Source organism: Orcinus orca, chromosome 6 (assembly GCF_937001465.1).
Source record: "Orcinus orca chromosome 6, mOrcOrc1.1, whole genome shotgun sequence".
NCBI lineage: Eukaryota > Metazoa > Chordata > Mammalia > Artiodactyla > Delphinidae > Orcinus > Orcinus orca.
Window position 1 is genome coordinate 93,589,578 of NC_064564.1, and position 18,473 is coordinate 93,608,050.

An 18,473-nucleotide genomic window follows, 5' to 3' on the forward strand; every position below is an offset into this window, starting at 1 on the left:
CTGGGAAGCTGAGGGCTCTGGGCAGCTCAGGCCTGGCAGATTTCCCCCCACCTGCCTAAAACTCAGCCCAGGGAGACAGAGGACCCTCCCCAGCCCAATTCTGCACCTTCACGCTCCAGCCCCTGGAGCTGTGGCCTTTATTTCCAGTCCTGGTCCCCCGGGGCTGCATGAGGAATGAGGACAGCTGATAAGCCTGACATTATTGACTTTATGGGGAGTATTCAATGAATTTACTTTCTGCAAGAAGGCTGCACTCTTATCTGCTGCCCACAGAGCATCTAAATCCTCATCTAGGGGACCCGTTGATGAATCATGTCTCTTATACAAAGAGCAGAGAATGTAAAGTGGAAGAGGGGAGTCGCACCCCACCCCTTTCTTTTCTCCAGTACCTGGTTCTGCCCACCCTCACCACCCTTGCTTTCCCACTGCACTTCGGTTTATTGGCTGGAAATAGAAGCACTCACAGCTCCAGGCCTACAAAGTTGAGGCCAAGCCAGCCTGGTCTTGAGAGTGTCAGCAGCTGGGCACACCCAGGGCTGTGCATCCCGCTACTTGGTAACTAAGGGAAGAAAAGCCCACTCACTTGAGGCAGTTACATGTCCTGGTTTTTGCTGCGACGGTCAACATTTGCTCTGGACAGAAATACCCGCCTGGCCTCAACACCAGGTGTCTTGGTGGAGAAATGTGTGTGTGTGGTGGGGGGCAGTTACCAAGGGGTACTGGGTCTGGGGAGCTGGAGAGTGAAAATTAACTGGAAGAGAGAGCCTGATGCTCAAGGGAAGCTTTTCTTTCCCCCCTCTCTGACATCTCCTTAATCCATCCAGCCCTGGGATGTTGGCTTCAATTAGTGGAAGGAAATAAATGCTTCTTAGTAGCACAGGACCCAAAGCAACTGGAAGGAGAGAGGTGAGAGCCAGGATACTGAGTTGGACAAATGAAAGAAAAATATCAAAGTACCCTTTGGAGAAAATTAGAGGCATGTGTTCATATTCCCCATCTAGTTTTTGGGTAGAGTTTTCTGGTAATAAAATGAGTATTTATTGAGCAACTATGATTTTATTAGATGCCTATTACCACTGTTTTAAAGCATTTACTCCTAGTCACTAACTTCATGTACATTAGTGCACTGAGTCTTTACAATAATCCATGAAGTTGATATTATTTCCAGTTTACAGCTGAGAAAATTGAGACTGGAAGAAGTTAAGTAACCTGCCCAGGATGGCAGCTGGTGTCAGAGCAGGAATTCAAACACCAGTCTGCCTCCAAAGCCTAATGAAAGGCCTCTCAGCTTCTATACAAAGCTGCTTTCCATTTGGTATTTCTCAGTACCTTTTCCCACTTAGTCCACAGCATATCAATGAGTATTTATTACTCCCAGTTTATAGAAAACAGGCTCAGAAGAGTAATTTCTTTTTGCAATTTGACCAGCTTTTTATTTCTTAAATAAGTGGCCAGTTTGAGAAAGTTACAATGCAGCAGTGAGCCTCTAGACCAATTAACAAATTCCTCTACTTAAATGCAAACCAGTAGCCTCATCATTGTGCTTATCCCAGGCAAGGCACTGGGTTAGCAGACAGAAAAGAGGGGAGACAGGAAGAAAGGGCATCAACGGGGCAGATGAACAACAGTACAGAGAACCTTTGCAAATCTGATTCCGGATTGTTGTCGGATCACTCTCCTCACCTCCACCTTCTTTATTCAAACAGGGCTCCTTACATGTGGATCCAGTTGAGGACCATCCCTGAGATTCAACGTTCGTTCACTCCTTCTTAGATGGAGGATGTTTGGTAACAGGCTGTGGCAAGCTTCCAAGTAAGGATAACTTATTTACAGAGTAATATTGTTTCTCCTCTTTTGTCACTGAAAGTCACAGTATGCTGCAGGGGGGAAAAACCCAGTGGACAGCAGGTGTGCTTCCTCCTAAATCGGTATAATTTTTTTCCTTTGTTGTTCCTATCTATGAGTGTGTCCAGGGCCACAAAACCTGTGTGCCTCAGGGACTCTGGCCTAAAGATTCTAGCAGCTTTACTTTTCTGTCATGATTAGGGAATGACCTCAGGGAAGTCCCCAAATGATGATGAAACAGCCAGATCTCTCTTTCCTTAGGAGAGAAGATCAAAGCTCTCATCCCTCCCAACGCTCGGGTAAAGATGTGGGCCACATCAGTGTATTTCTTCCTTCCACGTACCCTGGTTTCCCACATCACCCGCTTTCACCATAAAGCAGCTACTTGCTCTGTTATTTTTTTCATTCAGGGGAGGGTAGAGTAGGGGAGGCGGGAGGAGGAGGTTAGCTAATCAGTTTGCCCTGTGAGTCCTATGAATGGAGTGACATTAACATCCACGAGAATTTATAGCCCCTGCTGGCTCTGAAAAGACGTTTGTGTAAAAATTGCTAGTAAAACAGTCAGCTGTGTTTGAAGGCTTGTTTCTTTGGGCATACATTTTAGAATTTAGTTAAATACTCAATTTATTTGGGAGCTAAATTGTGGGGGAGTGGTATTTTGTTTTGTCTAGGATAACACCTTGTCATGTAACTTTATAATGAAAATATATAATTTCTCATATTAAATGAGAAAATTGGGTGAAATGCCTAGTGTGACACTTAGTACTTAGTGCTACATAATAGCGGTAGAGAATTCAGTGTGTGGCCCAGAGTTGGTGCTCAATGCCACCCCCTAGGTCAAGCCATCATCCTCTCTCGTCTGTATTCCTGTCACAGCTTCCTAGTCTCCCCACATCATTTATTGGCCCCCTCCATGCAGCAGCCAGAATGTTCTTCTCATCTCCTTAAAAAACAAATTAAGCAATCACCAGAAACTCCTTCCATGGCCTTAGAAGCATTCATTTCACAGAAACAAGCTATGTGACTTCTGACGGAAAGCAGGGCAAGCTGAAGGCAGCTGTTTGGAGAAATGAGTCAGTGCTGTCTTGCATTCATTCATCAAAAGCAAGTAAACTAGAATGAGACTTGCTTTAAAGAATTCAAAATGGAGATGGGGGCGCTTTTAAAAAAGAGGAGGGCTTCCCTGGTGGCGCAGTGGTTGAGAGTCCGCCTGCCGATGCAGGGGACACGGGTTCGTGCCCCGGTCCGGGAAGATCCCACATGCCGCGGAGCTGCTGGGCGCGTGAGCCATGGCCGCTGAGCCTGCGCGTCCGGAGCCTGTGCTCCGCAACGGGAGAGGCCACAACAGTGAGAGGCCCGCGTACCTCAAAAAAAAACCCAGAGGATTCAAAGGAGTTTAAATTTCCCAAATAAAATATCACAGAAAGATAAAACCTATGACCAAAAGTAACACCCACATACTGACAAATTTAGTTGTAAAAGAATTGGCACAGTTTTATTTGGAAAAAGCAAATTTATAAACAGGAGTTGTAATATCACAAAGCAAAATGGAATTCATGAGAAGAAGCAAGGCAAAGAAGATCATTTTATGTTGACACAGGGCACAATTCTCTTAAGTCAATAAAACTTCCAAGAGTCTTTATGTGCAAAATGCATTGTATCTCAAGATATAAATATTTAAAGCAAACACTCTTGGAAAAACCAAAAGGAAGGAACAGACACAAAACAGTAGAGGGAGATTTTCACATAACTCTCTCTAACAGATCAAATAGACCAAAACTCCCATGAATACAGAGGATCAATTTAATGGATGTATATAACAAAAATTTTATTTTTCAAACAAAGGCTATATCTCCTTTTCTATTACCTACGGATGATTTATAGAAGTTTTACCTAGAGAAACTCTTTATAAATATCCCAAAGCAAAAACAATATGGAGCATACCTTTGACTACACTGCAATAAAATTAGAAGTTAATAGCACATGGTTACCAAAAAATACAACAATAAGGAAATTTTTTAAAAGTTTCAAAAGAAAAGTAAACAACAGATGTTAGAGGCTAATGGCAAAGATACTGCAAATGGAAGTGACGGAGGACACCAAAGGTATATCAGAAGAAAATTCATAGCCTGAAATGCTTTTCTTATTAAACAAGAAAGAATGAAAATTAATAAACAATCTAAGAATGGGAGATGGAGAAAGAGCAAAGTAAACATAGGCAAATGAAAAAGCAGATTTAATAAAGGTATGGTAGAAAGTGAAATAAGTCAGACAGAGAAAGACAAATACAGTATGATTTCACTCATATGTGGAATATTAAACAAGCAAAAACTAAAACTTAGATGAAGAAAATGGAATAGTGGTTACACAGGGGAAGGGGAGGGGGCGAAATAGCTAAAAGGGGGTCAACTCTATGGTGACGATAGAAACTAAACTCTCGGTGGTAAGCACGCTGTAGTGTATACAGAAGTTGAAATAGAATGTTGTACACAGGAAACTTATATAGTGTTATAAACCAGTTACCTCAATTAAAAAAGATGAAACCTAGAAAGTCAAAATAAATAAATAAATAAAGATATAGTAGAAATTAATACATTAGAAAATCAGAAAAATGGTGAACCACAGAGGTAGTTTTTTAAGAGAAAAATAAAATGGACAAGCTCTGCAAAGCTAATAAAGGAGAGAGAAGTCCTAGACACATAACATGAGGAATGAGAAAGTGGATAATGTAAAATACAGAGATATTTTTGAAAGCATTTGTTACCGACCAGGGTTCTTGGCCTTCCCCAATCAATGAAAATTGACTAGAGGCCATAGAAGGAATTCAGGCAAGGCTTTACTGGGGCCCCTGTTGCAGCAGCCGGAAGCGAGAACAAACCACAGGTTCCTTTGTTTGCTTGCTCCCTGAGGGGGCGGTGAGCTTGTTCCTTATATGGGGCGAGGACAGGGGTGTGTCCAGGGGTCTCGCCGGAGGGGTGGCTGGGGTGGCTTAGGTACTTTGCCCACCCCTTAGGTGGTGGGGTTTTCTTTATTTTTTTTTATTATTTTTTAAATTTATTTATTTATTATTGAGGTATAGTTGTTTTACAACATTGTGTTAGTTTCTACTGTACAGCAAAGTGGAGTTCCCTGTGCTATACAGCAGGTTCTCATTATTTATCTATTTTATACATATTAGTGTGCAGAGGGCATGAGCACTACCCTGCTTTTGCTCCAGGCTCTTCAAAAGTGGCAGTTGGGTTTTTTGGTCTCTTTGTATCTTTTGTCCAGAATTTGTCCCAACTGCGCATGCACACAGTTATTTTTAGTCCCAGACAGTTTCTTTGTATTTTGCTGCTGGAGGAGAGGTGTGCCCAGGTGCAAGCATTGCAGCACTGCAGCAAAGGGGCCCAGGTCCCAGCCTGTCTCACTTTGAGTAACTGTATATAACACTTTATTAATGAATGTGAAAATGTCGAAGTTCATATGTCAAAATACCAAAGTTGACTTGCAGGGTAGCACACTTGAAGGAACAAAATCTATCTAGGATTTACTAGTAAATTTTATTAACTATCAAGAACCAGCTAATTCATGTGATGAACAAATTGATGGAAGCTTAACAATAGATGGATGGAAGGGGGCTGAATGTATGACTGGATAGATGGAGAAATAGATGGTTGCTTTGGGGCCTGGATATGCAGAATTGGGGATTGGGAGGGGGGTTGAGAATGAGCAGGGAAGAAGGGAGTTTTAAGACTGGTTGGAGCTGACGCTTGACCTCCAGCCAAAATGACTTTGGTCCACAACCACCTGGGCTCACAGGAGTCCCTTCTGAAAACCTCAGGTTCGTCTTTTCTGAAGCTAACAGCCCCAGCACACAGGACTAGAGATCCAGCATTCACAGGCTAATCCAGACAGATCAATTAAGACAGCAGAACCAGAGAGGCTGACAATGCCCCAGCCCTCCTAGGGACCTGCTCTTCTCTCCCCAACCCTCTCATCCCTCCCCAGGAGCCCGCAGGTGCAGTCTCTCCAGGGGGCGGTGAGAGCCATGAATAGTAAGGGTTTTAGCTCAAGCACACAGAGGCGTTTAGCTGCCCAAACCTAATCCCCCAATAATCGGATTATGTAAATTCCTACTTCAACCCCCTTCCCCTGCAAGACCTCGCCCCTAAACTCTCCACACTGGGAGACAGGATGGGAGAGGGCCCATCATGCTGAAGCATCACTGCCAGTGGAGTGCTGCACCAAGACGGCTTCCCCCATTTCAGAAATTATAAAACCAACAGTAACATGGAAGAAACTTCAGAGGAGAAAACAAATGTCGTGCTGCACCAAGACGGCTTCCCCCATTTCAGAAATTATAAAACCAACAGTAACATGGAAGGAACTTCAGAGGAGAAAACAAATGTCAACCCCGGTTGCACTGTGCCAACACATCTGTGCTCCCTTCTCCACAGTCCTCATCTTTCCCCTCGTCCTGTCTCTCAGTCCTCGTCCGCTTGTACACAGGTCCTATTTTACACTTACTGTTGCTTAACTTAGCCTCACACATTTCCAGTCTTGCTTCCTAGTTGCTACACTTCTTTTTTACAACTGTAGAACGTGCCATTAAGAATATATTACCTCGCAGGCTTTTGGCCGAGAGGAAGGGTAATGTAGGTTCTTGGTTTAAATTCCAACATGCCCTCTATCAGGATTGAGGTACAACAGGTCGGGTGGGAGACCTGGGCACCATGAGGCACCATGAGGCAGCAGTTCCCCTCAGTGGCACACAGAGACAGACGGCAGAAAGGACAAATCAGGGCTGCTCACTGCAAATATTAGAGTATGTTCCCAAAGGCCCCTTTTGTGCCTATGCATAATTGACCCATTCATTCTCTCCAACCCGCCCTCTAATCCATCCGCTGACTGCCACCAGAATGAGGCTTGTAACTGTAAATCAAAACACATCACTCCCATGTTCAAGGCACACAGTTGCCTTCATATGGACTGCCCTCTCCTCCACTCATACGTGTGTAGTTCCTATCCAGCATTTCCCACTTTTGCACCCAGGTGATCGGGGACCCTGCCTTGGACTCTGTGCTTTAGATGGACCTGCTCTGGTCCTCCTCCAATGCCCACCAGGCGCCCATTTCCCACATTCTAGACCACACCCAGGGTATCAGGGACCCCTGAATTTATACCACACTCTGTATATCCAGAACCCCTGCATTTCTGCTCAAATGGCCCTGAGTCTATTTTCAGAACCTTCACAGGGCTCTTCCTTAGGTCCGTGTGGGCTGGGATTCCACGTCATATACACAAGACCCTTCACAGAGAAGGGGGTGGGAAAAGAATGGGAATGTGGATGGGTCAGGAGTCTCCATTTGTACCCTTGTCCTGAGCCCCACATATGTCAGAGGCAGCCCTGCCTCAAGGCCTAGTTTAAATGGCATCCCTCCCACAAGCAATTGCTGATCCTCCAGCTAGAATCTTTGCCTCCTTAACTCCAATTTCATACTCTCTGGCACTCAGGACTGTCTTGTATTTAGTCATTTTTGTCATGTCCTCTTCCTCCCAAAGACTGTGAACTCCTTAAAGGCAGATACAGAATTTTCTTCACTTTCCTCCTGCCCTCTGAGAACTAGCAGTTTATGCAACAACTTTTTTATTTATAATAAGAACTGTATGCATTTATTTTGAGGAGGGGGACAGACAACCCCCAAATCTCAGTGGCTTACAACAGCAAAGATTTATTCCTCACTCCTGTGATGTGAAGGCTGTGGTTGCCTATGGGTTTGCTTTATGGCTTCCAGGCTGAGAAAGCAACCCCAGACATTACTTTCTCATGTCTAAGCCCAACCAGCAATCACTCTTTTTTTTTAAACATCTTTATTAGAGTATAATTGCTTTACAATGTTGTATTAGTTTCTGCTGTATAACAAAGTGAATCAGCTCTATGTATACATATATCCCCATATCCCCTCCCTCTTGCATCTCCCTCCCTCCCACCCTCCCTATCCCACCCCTCTAGGTGGCCACAAAGCACCGAGCTGATCTCCCTGTGCTATGCGGCTGCGGCTGCTTCCCAATAGCTATCTATTTTACATTTGGCTGTTAGAGCTTCTGTTCTGTCACCACCATGTCAAGTTTGCTCACATTCCATTGGCTGATGCAAGTCACATGGCCAAGCCTGGAAGGGAGTGAGGAATTGCTCTCCGTTCACCTACATGGAGGCATTGCCAGTCACATGACAATGGGAGGGGTTATATAATCCTCTCACAAGGAAGGGAGCCAGTAGTTGTAACAATAATACAATTTACCACAGTAAAATTTATAGTAGTCTGACTGTGTACTAGGTACAGTGCTAAATTTTACAGATGAGGAAATTGAGGTAGGGAGAATTACATGATTTACCTAGGGTCACATAACTGGGTACATCAGGGATTTCAACCTGGGTAATGCAAATCCAGAGTCCTTTGCTCTTATCCACTAAGCTTTAATGCATTTGTGAATTTATTGTGCCAAATCCTATGCTGGTACCTTCAGAGAGTGTGATGCCTAGAATTTTGTTACTTACCCATTCATTTATCAACCAACATTTGAAGAATGCCTGTTCACTGGGTTTGAGGAGGAGACAGATGAGATAAATGGGTAAAATATTACTAAATGGGGGTGAGTGCTAAGGAGAAGAATAAAGCAGGGCAGGAGGATGGAGCGTCCTGTGTATGTGAACGTGCAATTTTAGATACTGTGGTCAGAGAATCCTCATGGAGAAGGTGACATTTGAGCAAAGACCTGAAGAATGTCAGCTCCTTGAGGGCAGAATTTGTGTCTGTTTTGTTTGAAGTTGTATCCCCAGTGCCTGTAACAGGCACTGGCCCATAGCAGACACTCAATAATAATTTCTGAATGAATGAAAGGAGGTGAGGGAAGGAATTATTTGGATAACTTGAGGGGGAAGAGTGTTTCAGGCCGTAGAAACAGACAGTGCAAAGGCCCTGAGGCAGGAGGGTGCCTGGAGTGTTCCAGAGCTGAGTACACCCCAAGGAGAGAAGGAACACACGGGGTCTGGTAAAATCTGGGAGCCATTGTTAAGACTTCAGCTTAACTCTGAGTGAAATGGGGAGCCAGGGGAAGGCTTTGAGTGAGAAGTGACAGGAACCTGACTTGGGTTTTCATAGGATCATTCTGGGTGATGTTGGAGAATGGACGGAAAGAGGAAAGTACAGAATCAGGAAGACCAATGAGGAGGCCCTGAAATACCAAGTCCCCGGGGCACTCTGGAAGCTGGGATGAATAAATCTGGGGATCTGTCCGGTGCAGTGATTGTTAAATTTCTTTGTGCATCTTCATCTGCTGGGATACTTAGTAAAAACGCAGATTTCGGACCCCATCCCCAGAAAACCTGATCTGGTGGTCTGGGTTGTGGATATTGAGATCTGCCTCCCCTCACCCATGATTCTGAAGCAAGTGGTTCTTGAACTACAGTTGGAGACTTACTGGGCCTTAAATGATTGACATCTGATGAGTTAACCACGTGGCATGGACTTTCCGAGGTTTGTAGACGTGGAAGAGGGTGGGTACGTCACACGCCCGGCTTCGCCGTGGCCGGGTAGGTGGCACGACCCCTCCCGTCCCCAAGCCTTAGGCAAAGCAGGGTTCTCCTTCCGCCTCTGCTCCGTTTCTGGAACACAGGGAGGCTGGTCCTGGGAAGCGGGCGCGCCGTGGGGGGAGGGGGGAGGGAGGGACCTGCGGAGTCCGGGTCAGAAAGGGGCCCCCTGGGTCCCCGAGACAAAGGGCGGTGTCCTATAAAGGCGGTAGCGGAGGCGCGGCGCCCAGGCGAGGGCGACAGCTACGGCGCGCGCGGGCTCCTCGATCTTGGAGAGGAGGTGCGTGGACTCCGAGAGGGACGTGGGCACTGCCGGGGCTGGTGGGCCAGCGGGTCTCCGGCGCAGCTCCCCGAGTCCGAGCCGCACTCGCTGCGGAGGGCAGGGGTGTGGAGTTGACTTGGTGGCAGCCACCAAGGCGACTCGGTGAGAGAACCTGGGGGCTTTTCGCGGAGCAGGGGCGGTGGTGCGGCTCCGGGGGAGCCTGGCGGGTCCTCTAGCGCGTGTTGGCGGGGCTGCTGCGCCTTGGTGTCCGATGCCCGGGCACCCCTTGATGTGTCTCCGAGGGCCGCTTAGGCAGCTTCTGCGTCGGGATGAGCGACTCCTGGACACCTGGCAGGTGCGAAACTTTAGCCGAGATGCTTTCCCGGACGCCTGAACTTCATCGCAAGGCAGGCGCTGCCGGCGAAGGGGAGCAAAAGTTATACAAAGAAAAAGGGAAAAGCCGGGAATGAAGCGGTCAAGGGCAGCAGGTTGGGCTGGGTGGGCGGCGAGGCGCGGGTGTTGAGTGCGCTTTGGAACAGGTGGCGCTCCCAGTGCGCCGGGAGCGCACCCAAAGACCCGCATTCATAGCAAATGTACTTATTTAGAAGAGTTGTCTACTGAGAAAAGTAATTGCATAATAGTATGTATTCTGATTTTTAAAGGATACATATATTTTATATAAAATATATATGTGTGTGTGTGTATATATATATATATATATATACACACACACATATATTATATATACACACACCAAACTGGCTACTGCTGGGGAATGAGTTTGAATAGGTAGATGGATAAGGATGGTCTTTTATTTTTTGCTTTATCACTTGTGTACTGCTTGAATTTTTTTTTCTAAAGTTATCATGTGTTATTTCTATAGTAACTTCAAAAGGCAAAGCTGTGCCTAGTGTTGGAGGTTAGGCACCTTCCCCTAACGAACTTGTATAAACCACACTTCACTGCCCTCTTTCTGGACAGTGTTTCCGCTTACTTTTAAAAGAAAGATGAAAGAGACAAATACACATTACCAAAGGCCAGAAAGAGAAATTTAAAGTTTTATGAAAAAAGAGCAGTGTGAGTCTGAATGCCTGGGACAGGCCACCATAGAAATGTTAGCTGTACTTCTGTGCTGCAACCTTTCTAGCTGACCTGGGCTCTGTGTCCAGGAAACACCCACACGAAAAAGCAGCACCTTTTCTGGGGGCATAATTGTTCTTTTCTCCAGTAACCTGTTACCTTCTGTGGTGACAGTATAAGTAGAAGTTTGTGCACACCTATATTCCTATTCAGTTTACCGTGACATTCCTCCTGTCCACGCATTCTTAGTCTGGGGCCCATGACACACACCCACTCGGGTGTATGGATAGAATTCAGGCGTTCTATATATTTAGGTGGGAAAAAATTACATCTTTATGTCTACTGACCTTTAGTTTAAATTTAGCATTTCCTTTATTTATGAATGTGAGTAAAAACTACTTTGGCACTAGTCGTGCTGATGACTTTGTCACCAATAAAAATCATACTTTCAACTCATGTTGCAGATCTTCTGAAAAAATCATTTAAGTATCACTACTTAGAAATGATGGTAACAAATCTGTTTAATGTGTTAAGAGTGAAGCACAGGTATTACTGTCTTGCTTTTTAGAATTATTTTAATACCTATGAAGTATAATTGGTTATTTTATGTGTCTATTTTAATTCATACATTTAAAACTCTTATTCTGAGAAGGGAACCAAAGGCTTTTTCCTTCATGTATTTGAAATCATTGTTCTGAGATGAAATCCGTCCCTAGGCTTCCCCAGACTGCCAAAAAGGTCCATGGCACAAAAAAGGTTATGGACCCTGACTCAGCAGGAGTCAGTGGTGACATAGATGCATAAATACTCAGGCTTGGGACACAGGCTCTGCCACACAGGGATGTGTGACTTGGGACAAAAAAACTTCACGCCTGTTTCAACATCTGTCAGATGTTCTCTGATTCTGTGGCATCTGGGGTACTTCTTCAGTTCTTAAATTACTCTGAATCAAGATTAGCAGCCATCACTCCTTGCAACAGGAAAAACACTAAATGCCACTTTCCTTTGATTTATTAAGTCCTTAGCAATTTTCCAGTGACCTCTATGAGTTTTTCCAGCTTGTTAAATCTCTGATTTCTATTTCCCCCTGTGGAGAAGGAGAGTAACACACTTGAGGATAAGTCAACAAGTAATTATTAAGCATGTCCTAGGATGGCAAGGCTACGTTTCAGAAGCCTTCTCGTCTCCCCATTTCCTCTGTCTGCTTCTCACAATAGGATGGAGCCCTCTCAGAAGAGAACACCAGTTAGTTTATCCTGCCTAATCTTTTCTTCCCAGCTTGAAAAAGACCCCCCATGGGACTAGTGAATGAGCTAAAGCCTCTTTTGACAAGAGAAGCTTAAAAGTGACTTTGCTTCCACAGTCCTGGCTGCAAAGCAACCAGCCTTGGTGTGAGCAAAACTGAATAGTTTTTTAAATCCCCTTGATTTAGGTTCAAACCTTCGTATTTTAGGTATAGTTGGATACAGGTCTGACAAAGCTCATATTTTCATTGTAGATCCAAAGGCTAGGTTATTTAGAAATAACTTAGGTAGATAAAAGGCAAGGGCAGGGCATTGTGGCATTTCAGCATAGAAAGAGGCCTTGGGGATCACTCCGTTCAGTTTGAAAGCCCCCTAGAATGCCTGAGTTCGGTGCTGTTTCTCTGCTCCTAGAGCCCCTGTGCTTCCCTCTCTGTGTCACAGGGCAGTGGGCTCCTCAGTGTCCAGCAGTGAGCACAGTGTCTGGCACATAGAGTCAGTAAGTGTTGATAGTAAAGCTTAGAGTGCATGTGACTGTCTTGGATCATGGGTCCAACTAGGAGTGTCTCCACAGAGAGAGGAAATAGACTTAAGTGGCTGATGGAGGGAGCCTGAGGCCAGCCGGTGAACTTGAGCCGCTATGATTCTGCTCACCACTGGCTTCTCAGCACAGCACTGGCCTCTCCAACCCAGGCAGAAGCAGGAAAGGCATCAAGGACCTGCATGGGGAAATGTCCTGGGGGGCATATATCCTTGTAGCTTATTTTATACATAATAGTTTGTACCTCTTAATCCCTTAGATACTGCTTCCTTCTCAAACATAGTTTTGCTAGGTCTCAGAACTCCTGTTTGGAGAGTAGAGCAGTGTTCTCAGCATTGGGTACACGCGGAGATCACACAGGGGTGCGCTGCTTGGATCTCACTTCAAGAAAAAACTTGCAGTTCAGCTGCAGGGAGTGCAGTTAGCTGACAGCCTTCAGTGGCAGTGCCCTCAGGAGGGGGCCTCCGTTCTTCCGGCAGCCCCCAGCCTATGAGTGAGCGTGGCAGCGCTGCCAGGATCTGGTGATTTCTGCCCAGTGGGGTCTCCTCTACAGTCACTCTTTGCCCTAGAGCTCCCTGTTGGGTTGACTGCCATTTTAACAGGTCTGCATCACAGCCTACCCTTTTGTACCATATGTGCCAGTTTTTAACCCTCCAACTCCTTCCTGCAACGTGGGCTGTTAACACAAACAACAGGTGTGGAAGGAAACTGGCACTTTGAGCGGCACCTACCAAGTGCCTGACATTCTACATGGCGCTTTGTATAACTTTTCTCAGATATTCGGGATGTTTACCTACAAACTCATATCCTCAGGAAAGCCCAAATAAAACTAGGAGATTGGGATTGACATATATCCACTAATATGTATAAAATAGATAACTAATAAGAACCTGCTGTATAAAAACATACATAAAATAAAATTCAAAAAAAGAAATAGAAAAAAGGTAGAACTTAGGGAAAAGTTCAATGGCATTGACCCAATCATTTTGGTCTTGACATGGTTCTTTTACACCTTTCTCTAGTCAGCAAGTGTAGCTCTGGACTTGGCCCTTGGTGTGTGGGACCTTCTGCTGTGATTTTTAAGTGTTTATGTATGTGCTGCCTCCTCCACCAGACCATCCAATAAGCTCCTTGAACACCAGTACCCAGTCCTACCATGTCCACAAACCCATGGAACAGAACAGGTCTACAGGAAGGGTTAAAATAAAGCAACAAAGGCAGCAAGAGCCAAGAGATTACAGTAGAGGCTTGGTTACAGGAAAACAAGGGGTCACCCCCAGGAATATTCAGTACCTCACAAGTCATTTTTCTTTATAAATATATTTATTATTTTGTTGTATTTATTCCCCAACACTTTTATAGCCATTACTATGTGTCAGGCACTGTTATAGTGATTTACAAATATTAACTTATTTCATTCTCCTAATAGCCTTTGTCTTCCACCAGTGGCTGTGGGCATGGGGGGCTCTGGGATGGCCTGGAAGCCTTTATAGGAATGAAAAGGAGGATTGGATCTGCTCTTTAAAGAATGTGTAGAAATAGGCAAGAAGACAGCAAGGAGGGAATTCAAGGGACAGAAAGATGGCATGTGTGAAGGTGTGGAGTTAGGAATATTTACTACTCTTTGTGGGCACAGGAAGGGGCCCTCTGCCCAGGTTGCTGAGACTGGAGCAGGCGGCAAACTGATAGCCATAAACCGAGAGCACCAAACGTTGGGTGCTGGGCTTTGGCTCGTTTGCTGATGCGTCATAAAGGTTCCCATTAATGTAGGTTAATCCAAGCCACCTGAACAAAGGGGCCTATGCCTCTAAATGTTAAAAAGGGCACAATTAAGAATTGGCAATATGCGATAATAATCACCTCTCCCAGGGTCGGAAAGGTCATCCAAATTCAACCTTGGAGAGCCTGGATATCTTCCACAGCATCCACGCCAAATCGTCACCCCCCCCCCGCCCCTTTTCTTCTTTTGTCACGCTAAACAACCCCACTTCTGCTCCTCACGCAGCTGGGTTTCAAGGCTCTTCATCATCCTGTTCATCCCCCTCTAAATGTGGTCCAGTTTAGATATTTTAGCTCTTACACAGCGGGCCCAATCCTGCAGATGAGGTCGGCCAGCTAAGAGGAGAGTTGTGCTGTCACCTTCTTCACTCCAAATATTATCTCGTTAATGAAGCCTAGATCTCAGCACCCCCCTTTTTAAAGAATCTATATTCAACTCTCTATTAGCAAATATATGTTTTATTCACACACGTACTCAATCCTACACTGTGCCTGATTCTGAACAATTAGGAAGAGTTGGTTATAACAGTAGTAATAGGGGTATTAAGATAAAACCACATTTTAACTGGAGGCTTCAAAACACCCAGGGAGAGAAACGCTGAAGGAAGGTGTTCTTATCCTGCCCTTTCTTCTGCCATGTTTTCTTCCCTTGTCAAAGGAAGATTCAAAGCACCTGGAAATGAGGCAATGCATTTCCTAAGATCTGAGTGGAGAAGACTAACATCTCAAGTTCCTGGCAGGACATGTGCTACCCAGCAGGCCTCTGACAAGGTATTGGCCCTCAGGGCCCTTTCTTTTTCTCGTCTCAGGAGCTCCAACATGACCAGAAAGATCTTCACAAACACCAGGGAGCGGTGGAGGCAGCAGAACGTCAACAGTGCCTTTGCTAAGCTGAGGAAGCTCATCCCCACTCACCCTCCCGACAAGAAGCTGAGCAAAAACGAAACGCTTCGCCTGGCGATGAGGTACATCAACTTCCTGGTGAAGGTCTTGGGGGAGCAAAGCCTACAGCAAACGGGAGTGGCTGCTCCGGGAAATATTCTGGGCCTCTTCCCCCAAGGACCCCACCTGCCGGACAGGACTCTCCTTGGTGATTACCAGGTTCCATCATCCGGCCCAAGCCACCACATTCCGTAGTGGGGCTCTGGCTGTCGTCACCCCAGGCAGCACTGGTTCAGAAGTAACTAGCTGTCGACAGCCTTTTGCATGTTCCAGAGTCAACCTGATGAATAATTTGTGAGGCATGAATTTAAGCTTCATAGGAGGTGGCTCAGGGTCGGCTTCAGGATGCTGAAAGGGACCATGAGGAACGTGACTTGGGCGTCTGTCACCCCCCACCCCCAGGGCTTCAGTCAGAGGAGCCTGTCTCTGTCTATGTTATAAATCTGGGTTCTGCATAAGATGTTGTTTGAAAAAAAAAAAAAAAAAGACCCTTAGGTTAAAAACTGGTTTGAAAATCACTGTTTTACTCCGTATGTTTTCAGTTATAAGAAAGTTTTCTCAAAATGGATCTCAGATGGTTGAGTAGAAAAGGCTTCCCTCTGAACATATTTTAAAGTTTGTTTTGAAAAATGAGGCATATTTGATCAAGGGTGAACAATGTAAGACAAATGAAAAGATAGCCCTTGCAGAAACCAGCCGGGAGACTTGCAGGAACATCTGTGAAGAAAAGACCCTCCTGACATGTGAGGACCACAGGAAGGCAGCAGATACCTGTGGAAGAGCTCTGCATCCTTTATCTCTATGGACATGTGAGGTGTCACTTGCACAGGGCTGTTTATGTATATGTTATCTCTAAAGCCAAATGGTGGATTATACCTGTGAGAGGAAAGGACCTGATAATTTACGAGAGTTCATAGTTTTCTTATGAAAACCAGCTAGCTAAAATAGGTTTTCTAACCCTTTAGTTTCCCATGTCAGGTATCAAAACTTTTAATTTAGCCTGAGTTTCTGCTGACTTAAGACCTGTAAAATTCAAATATAATGATGAAAATCTAAATATTACCATTTAATAGAGAGCTTAACAAAAGATGTAGAGTAGACAATAGGAATGTTGATACCAGACCTTAATGAATTAATGAACCTGTGATCTGTTTTCCCTGCTGTGGAGCATTAGCTCAGTCTACGCTGGGAGAGGTGGTACCCACAATGAGTGAAACAGCGTGGATCTGGCAGAACTCACCCCCTTGTGCCACCCTGATGATGCTTAGATTCAAAAAGGAATCCCATAGTTGAGCCCAGAATACAAATAATGTCATTTGATTGTCTATGGGACATTTCATTTCCCCAGAGTTCTTGGTGGTGCATTGGTTTTAAAACCGTCTGAACTACAGGCAGGAAATAGATGGATTTGAGATCATGTATACACAGTAGAGGAATTTAAATTTTCTGCCACTCTAGAAAGAAGGTATTTGATTTATGAAAGGCTGAAATGAGCCTCTTTGGTTTGGTGCTTAGAAGAAATCTGGATGAGGCGCCCTCAAAATCTCATTCTCCCAAAATAGCAAGGTCACAATGTAAACTCTACACAGCGTTGACACTTGTAGACAACGCATTTATCAGAAACAATGCATTTTCCGTGTAGATCCTTTCTTTAAACTGCATTCAGTAAATGTCCCCACAGACCCAGAATAGTCCTGGGAAACACATAAGCACAGAGACCAGGGGATTTCCCCTGAATTTGCATTTCTTTCTCATGAGCTTATGTGGACTTACATTTGTCCCCAAACTACCAGGTGATAGTACATCTCAAAGCTTTAATGACAGTTTGTCAATTGAGTAATATTGCTTATTCTCTCATCTGGCATTAACTCAAAGTAACACTTTTGACAGCATTTTTATATTAGCCTCATGTTGCTGAGGAAGGCAGAGAAGACCTCTTTGCCTGAACACGGGATTTTACTGCTCTTCTCAGAATGAGTGCACTTCTCTGCTGCTGGGGCCATGTCTGTAACATGTGCACAGAAGGCCTTTCCACTGAAAAGTAACCGAGTACCGCCAAAAAGTCGTGAGGAGATTGAGTATCGTTAAACTAAATGAGGGAACAGTTATTTAAAGAAACCCTATAGGAAATTCCTACAATAAATGAATAAACATTTAAAATATTACTTAATGTAATTCATCTCTTAAATGATTTCTTTTGCAAGTTGGATTTTGGCCTATCAAGTTGTGTTAGGTTAAAGTGACTGTTAAAAGGAATTGTAGTTATATGGACCAAAACCTTGCCAAGGTATCTGTGAGACTGGAAGCTAATTCTAAAATCACTCCACAGCCTTCCTTGGTGTCCTGTACTTACGGCTTGGTGATTGCAGTAGTAAGAATTTATGGTTCATGGTTCACTGATGGTACATCTCTTTATGGGCCATTTGCACCCAAAAGAAAACTTTAGACAGATTATATCATTTATGCTACTCTGTTACTTGAAAACAAGTGTTTGTTCCGCTATGGGCACCACTGGAAACTTCCGGAAGCCAAGTATAAACAGGCCCATTTATTTATACAGATCATTAGATTGGCGAATTCTACTCCTCCTTTTACAGAGGAGAAAACAGTCCAGAGGGTTTTGAAGTAACTTTCCAGAGGTCACATGGACAGTTAGTGCCGCCCAGGACATAGTGTGAGATCTTCTGAGCCAGCACGTCCAGCCTGTCTACAGCCCTGTACAGCCACTAAGGATTTTAGGATTGAAAATGGCCAAGCACCTCATTATTAGACTCATCTCTTTTCAATAGTGTTCAGTGATCTTCATATGCCTTTTAATTGAATTATTGTGCTTTGTAGAATGTGATTAGAGGTACCAACCAAAGATTTTATTTGGTGATGTGTTTTGTGAGTTTGTAATCATTGATTCTAAATTGCTATTTAACTATTAACTTATTGAAAATAAATTATTTAAGAAAAGAAATTGTTTTTTTTTTTTTAGAAAGTATTTCACAAATTTACTAAGCACATCCACCCATTCTGTCCATCCTTTGAACCCCACTCCCCCTGTTATCTTGAGTCTAAAAAAAAAATCTAGGGCTTCCCTGGTGGTGCAGTGGTTAAGAATCTGCCTGCCAATGCAAGGGACACGGGTTCGAGCCCTGGCCCGGGAAGATCCCACGTGCTGCGGAGCAACTAAGCCTGTGCACCACAACTACTGAGCCTGAGCTC

General features: G+C 44.6%; 2 protein-coding genes across 3 annotated transcripts in view; both read left to right on the top strand.

Annotated features, from left to right (window-relative positions):
• Positions 1-1,813, top strand: part of FKTN (fukutin) — an 89,511-nt gene extending 87,698 nt beyond the window's left edge. Inside the window, exon 10 of the mRNA XM_033431238.2 lies at positions 1,707-1,813. Within this exon, the coding sequence (XP_033287129.2) occupies positions 1,707-1,732 (26 nt within the window). The 3' untranslated portion in view covers positions 1,733-1,813. The remainder of the gene's footprint in view (positions 1-1,706) is intronic.
• The window catches only part of TAL2 (TAL bHLH transcription factor 2), a 28,512-nt gene extending 10,326 nt beyond the window's left edge, over positions 1-18,186 (top strand). The window contains exons 2-3 of one of the 2 annotated variants that reach the window (XM_033431240.2): positions 1,707-1,812; positions 15,131-18,186. In XM_033431240.2, the coding sequence (XP_033287131.1) occupies positions 1,781-1,812; positions 15,131-15,458 (360 nt within the window). In that variant the 5' untranslated portion in view covers positions 1,707-1,780 and the 3' untranslated portion in view covers positions 15,459-18,186. Of the gene's footprint in view, positions 1-1,703; positions 1,813-15,106 lie in introns of those variants that run through there. The other variant, XM_004271508.4, reaches the window with a different exon arrangement.
• The last annotated feature ends 287 nt before the right edge of the window (positions 18,187-18,473 follow it).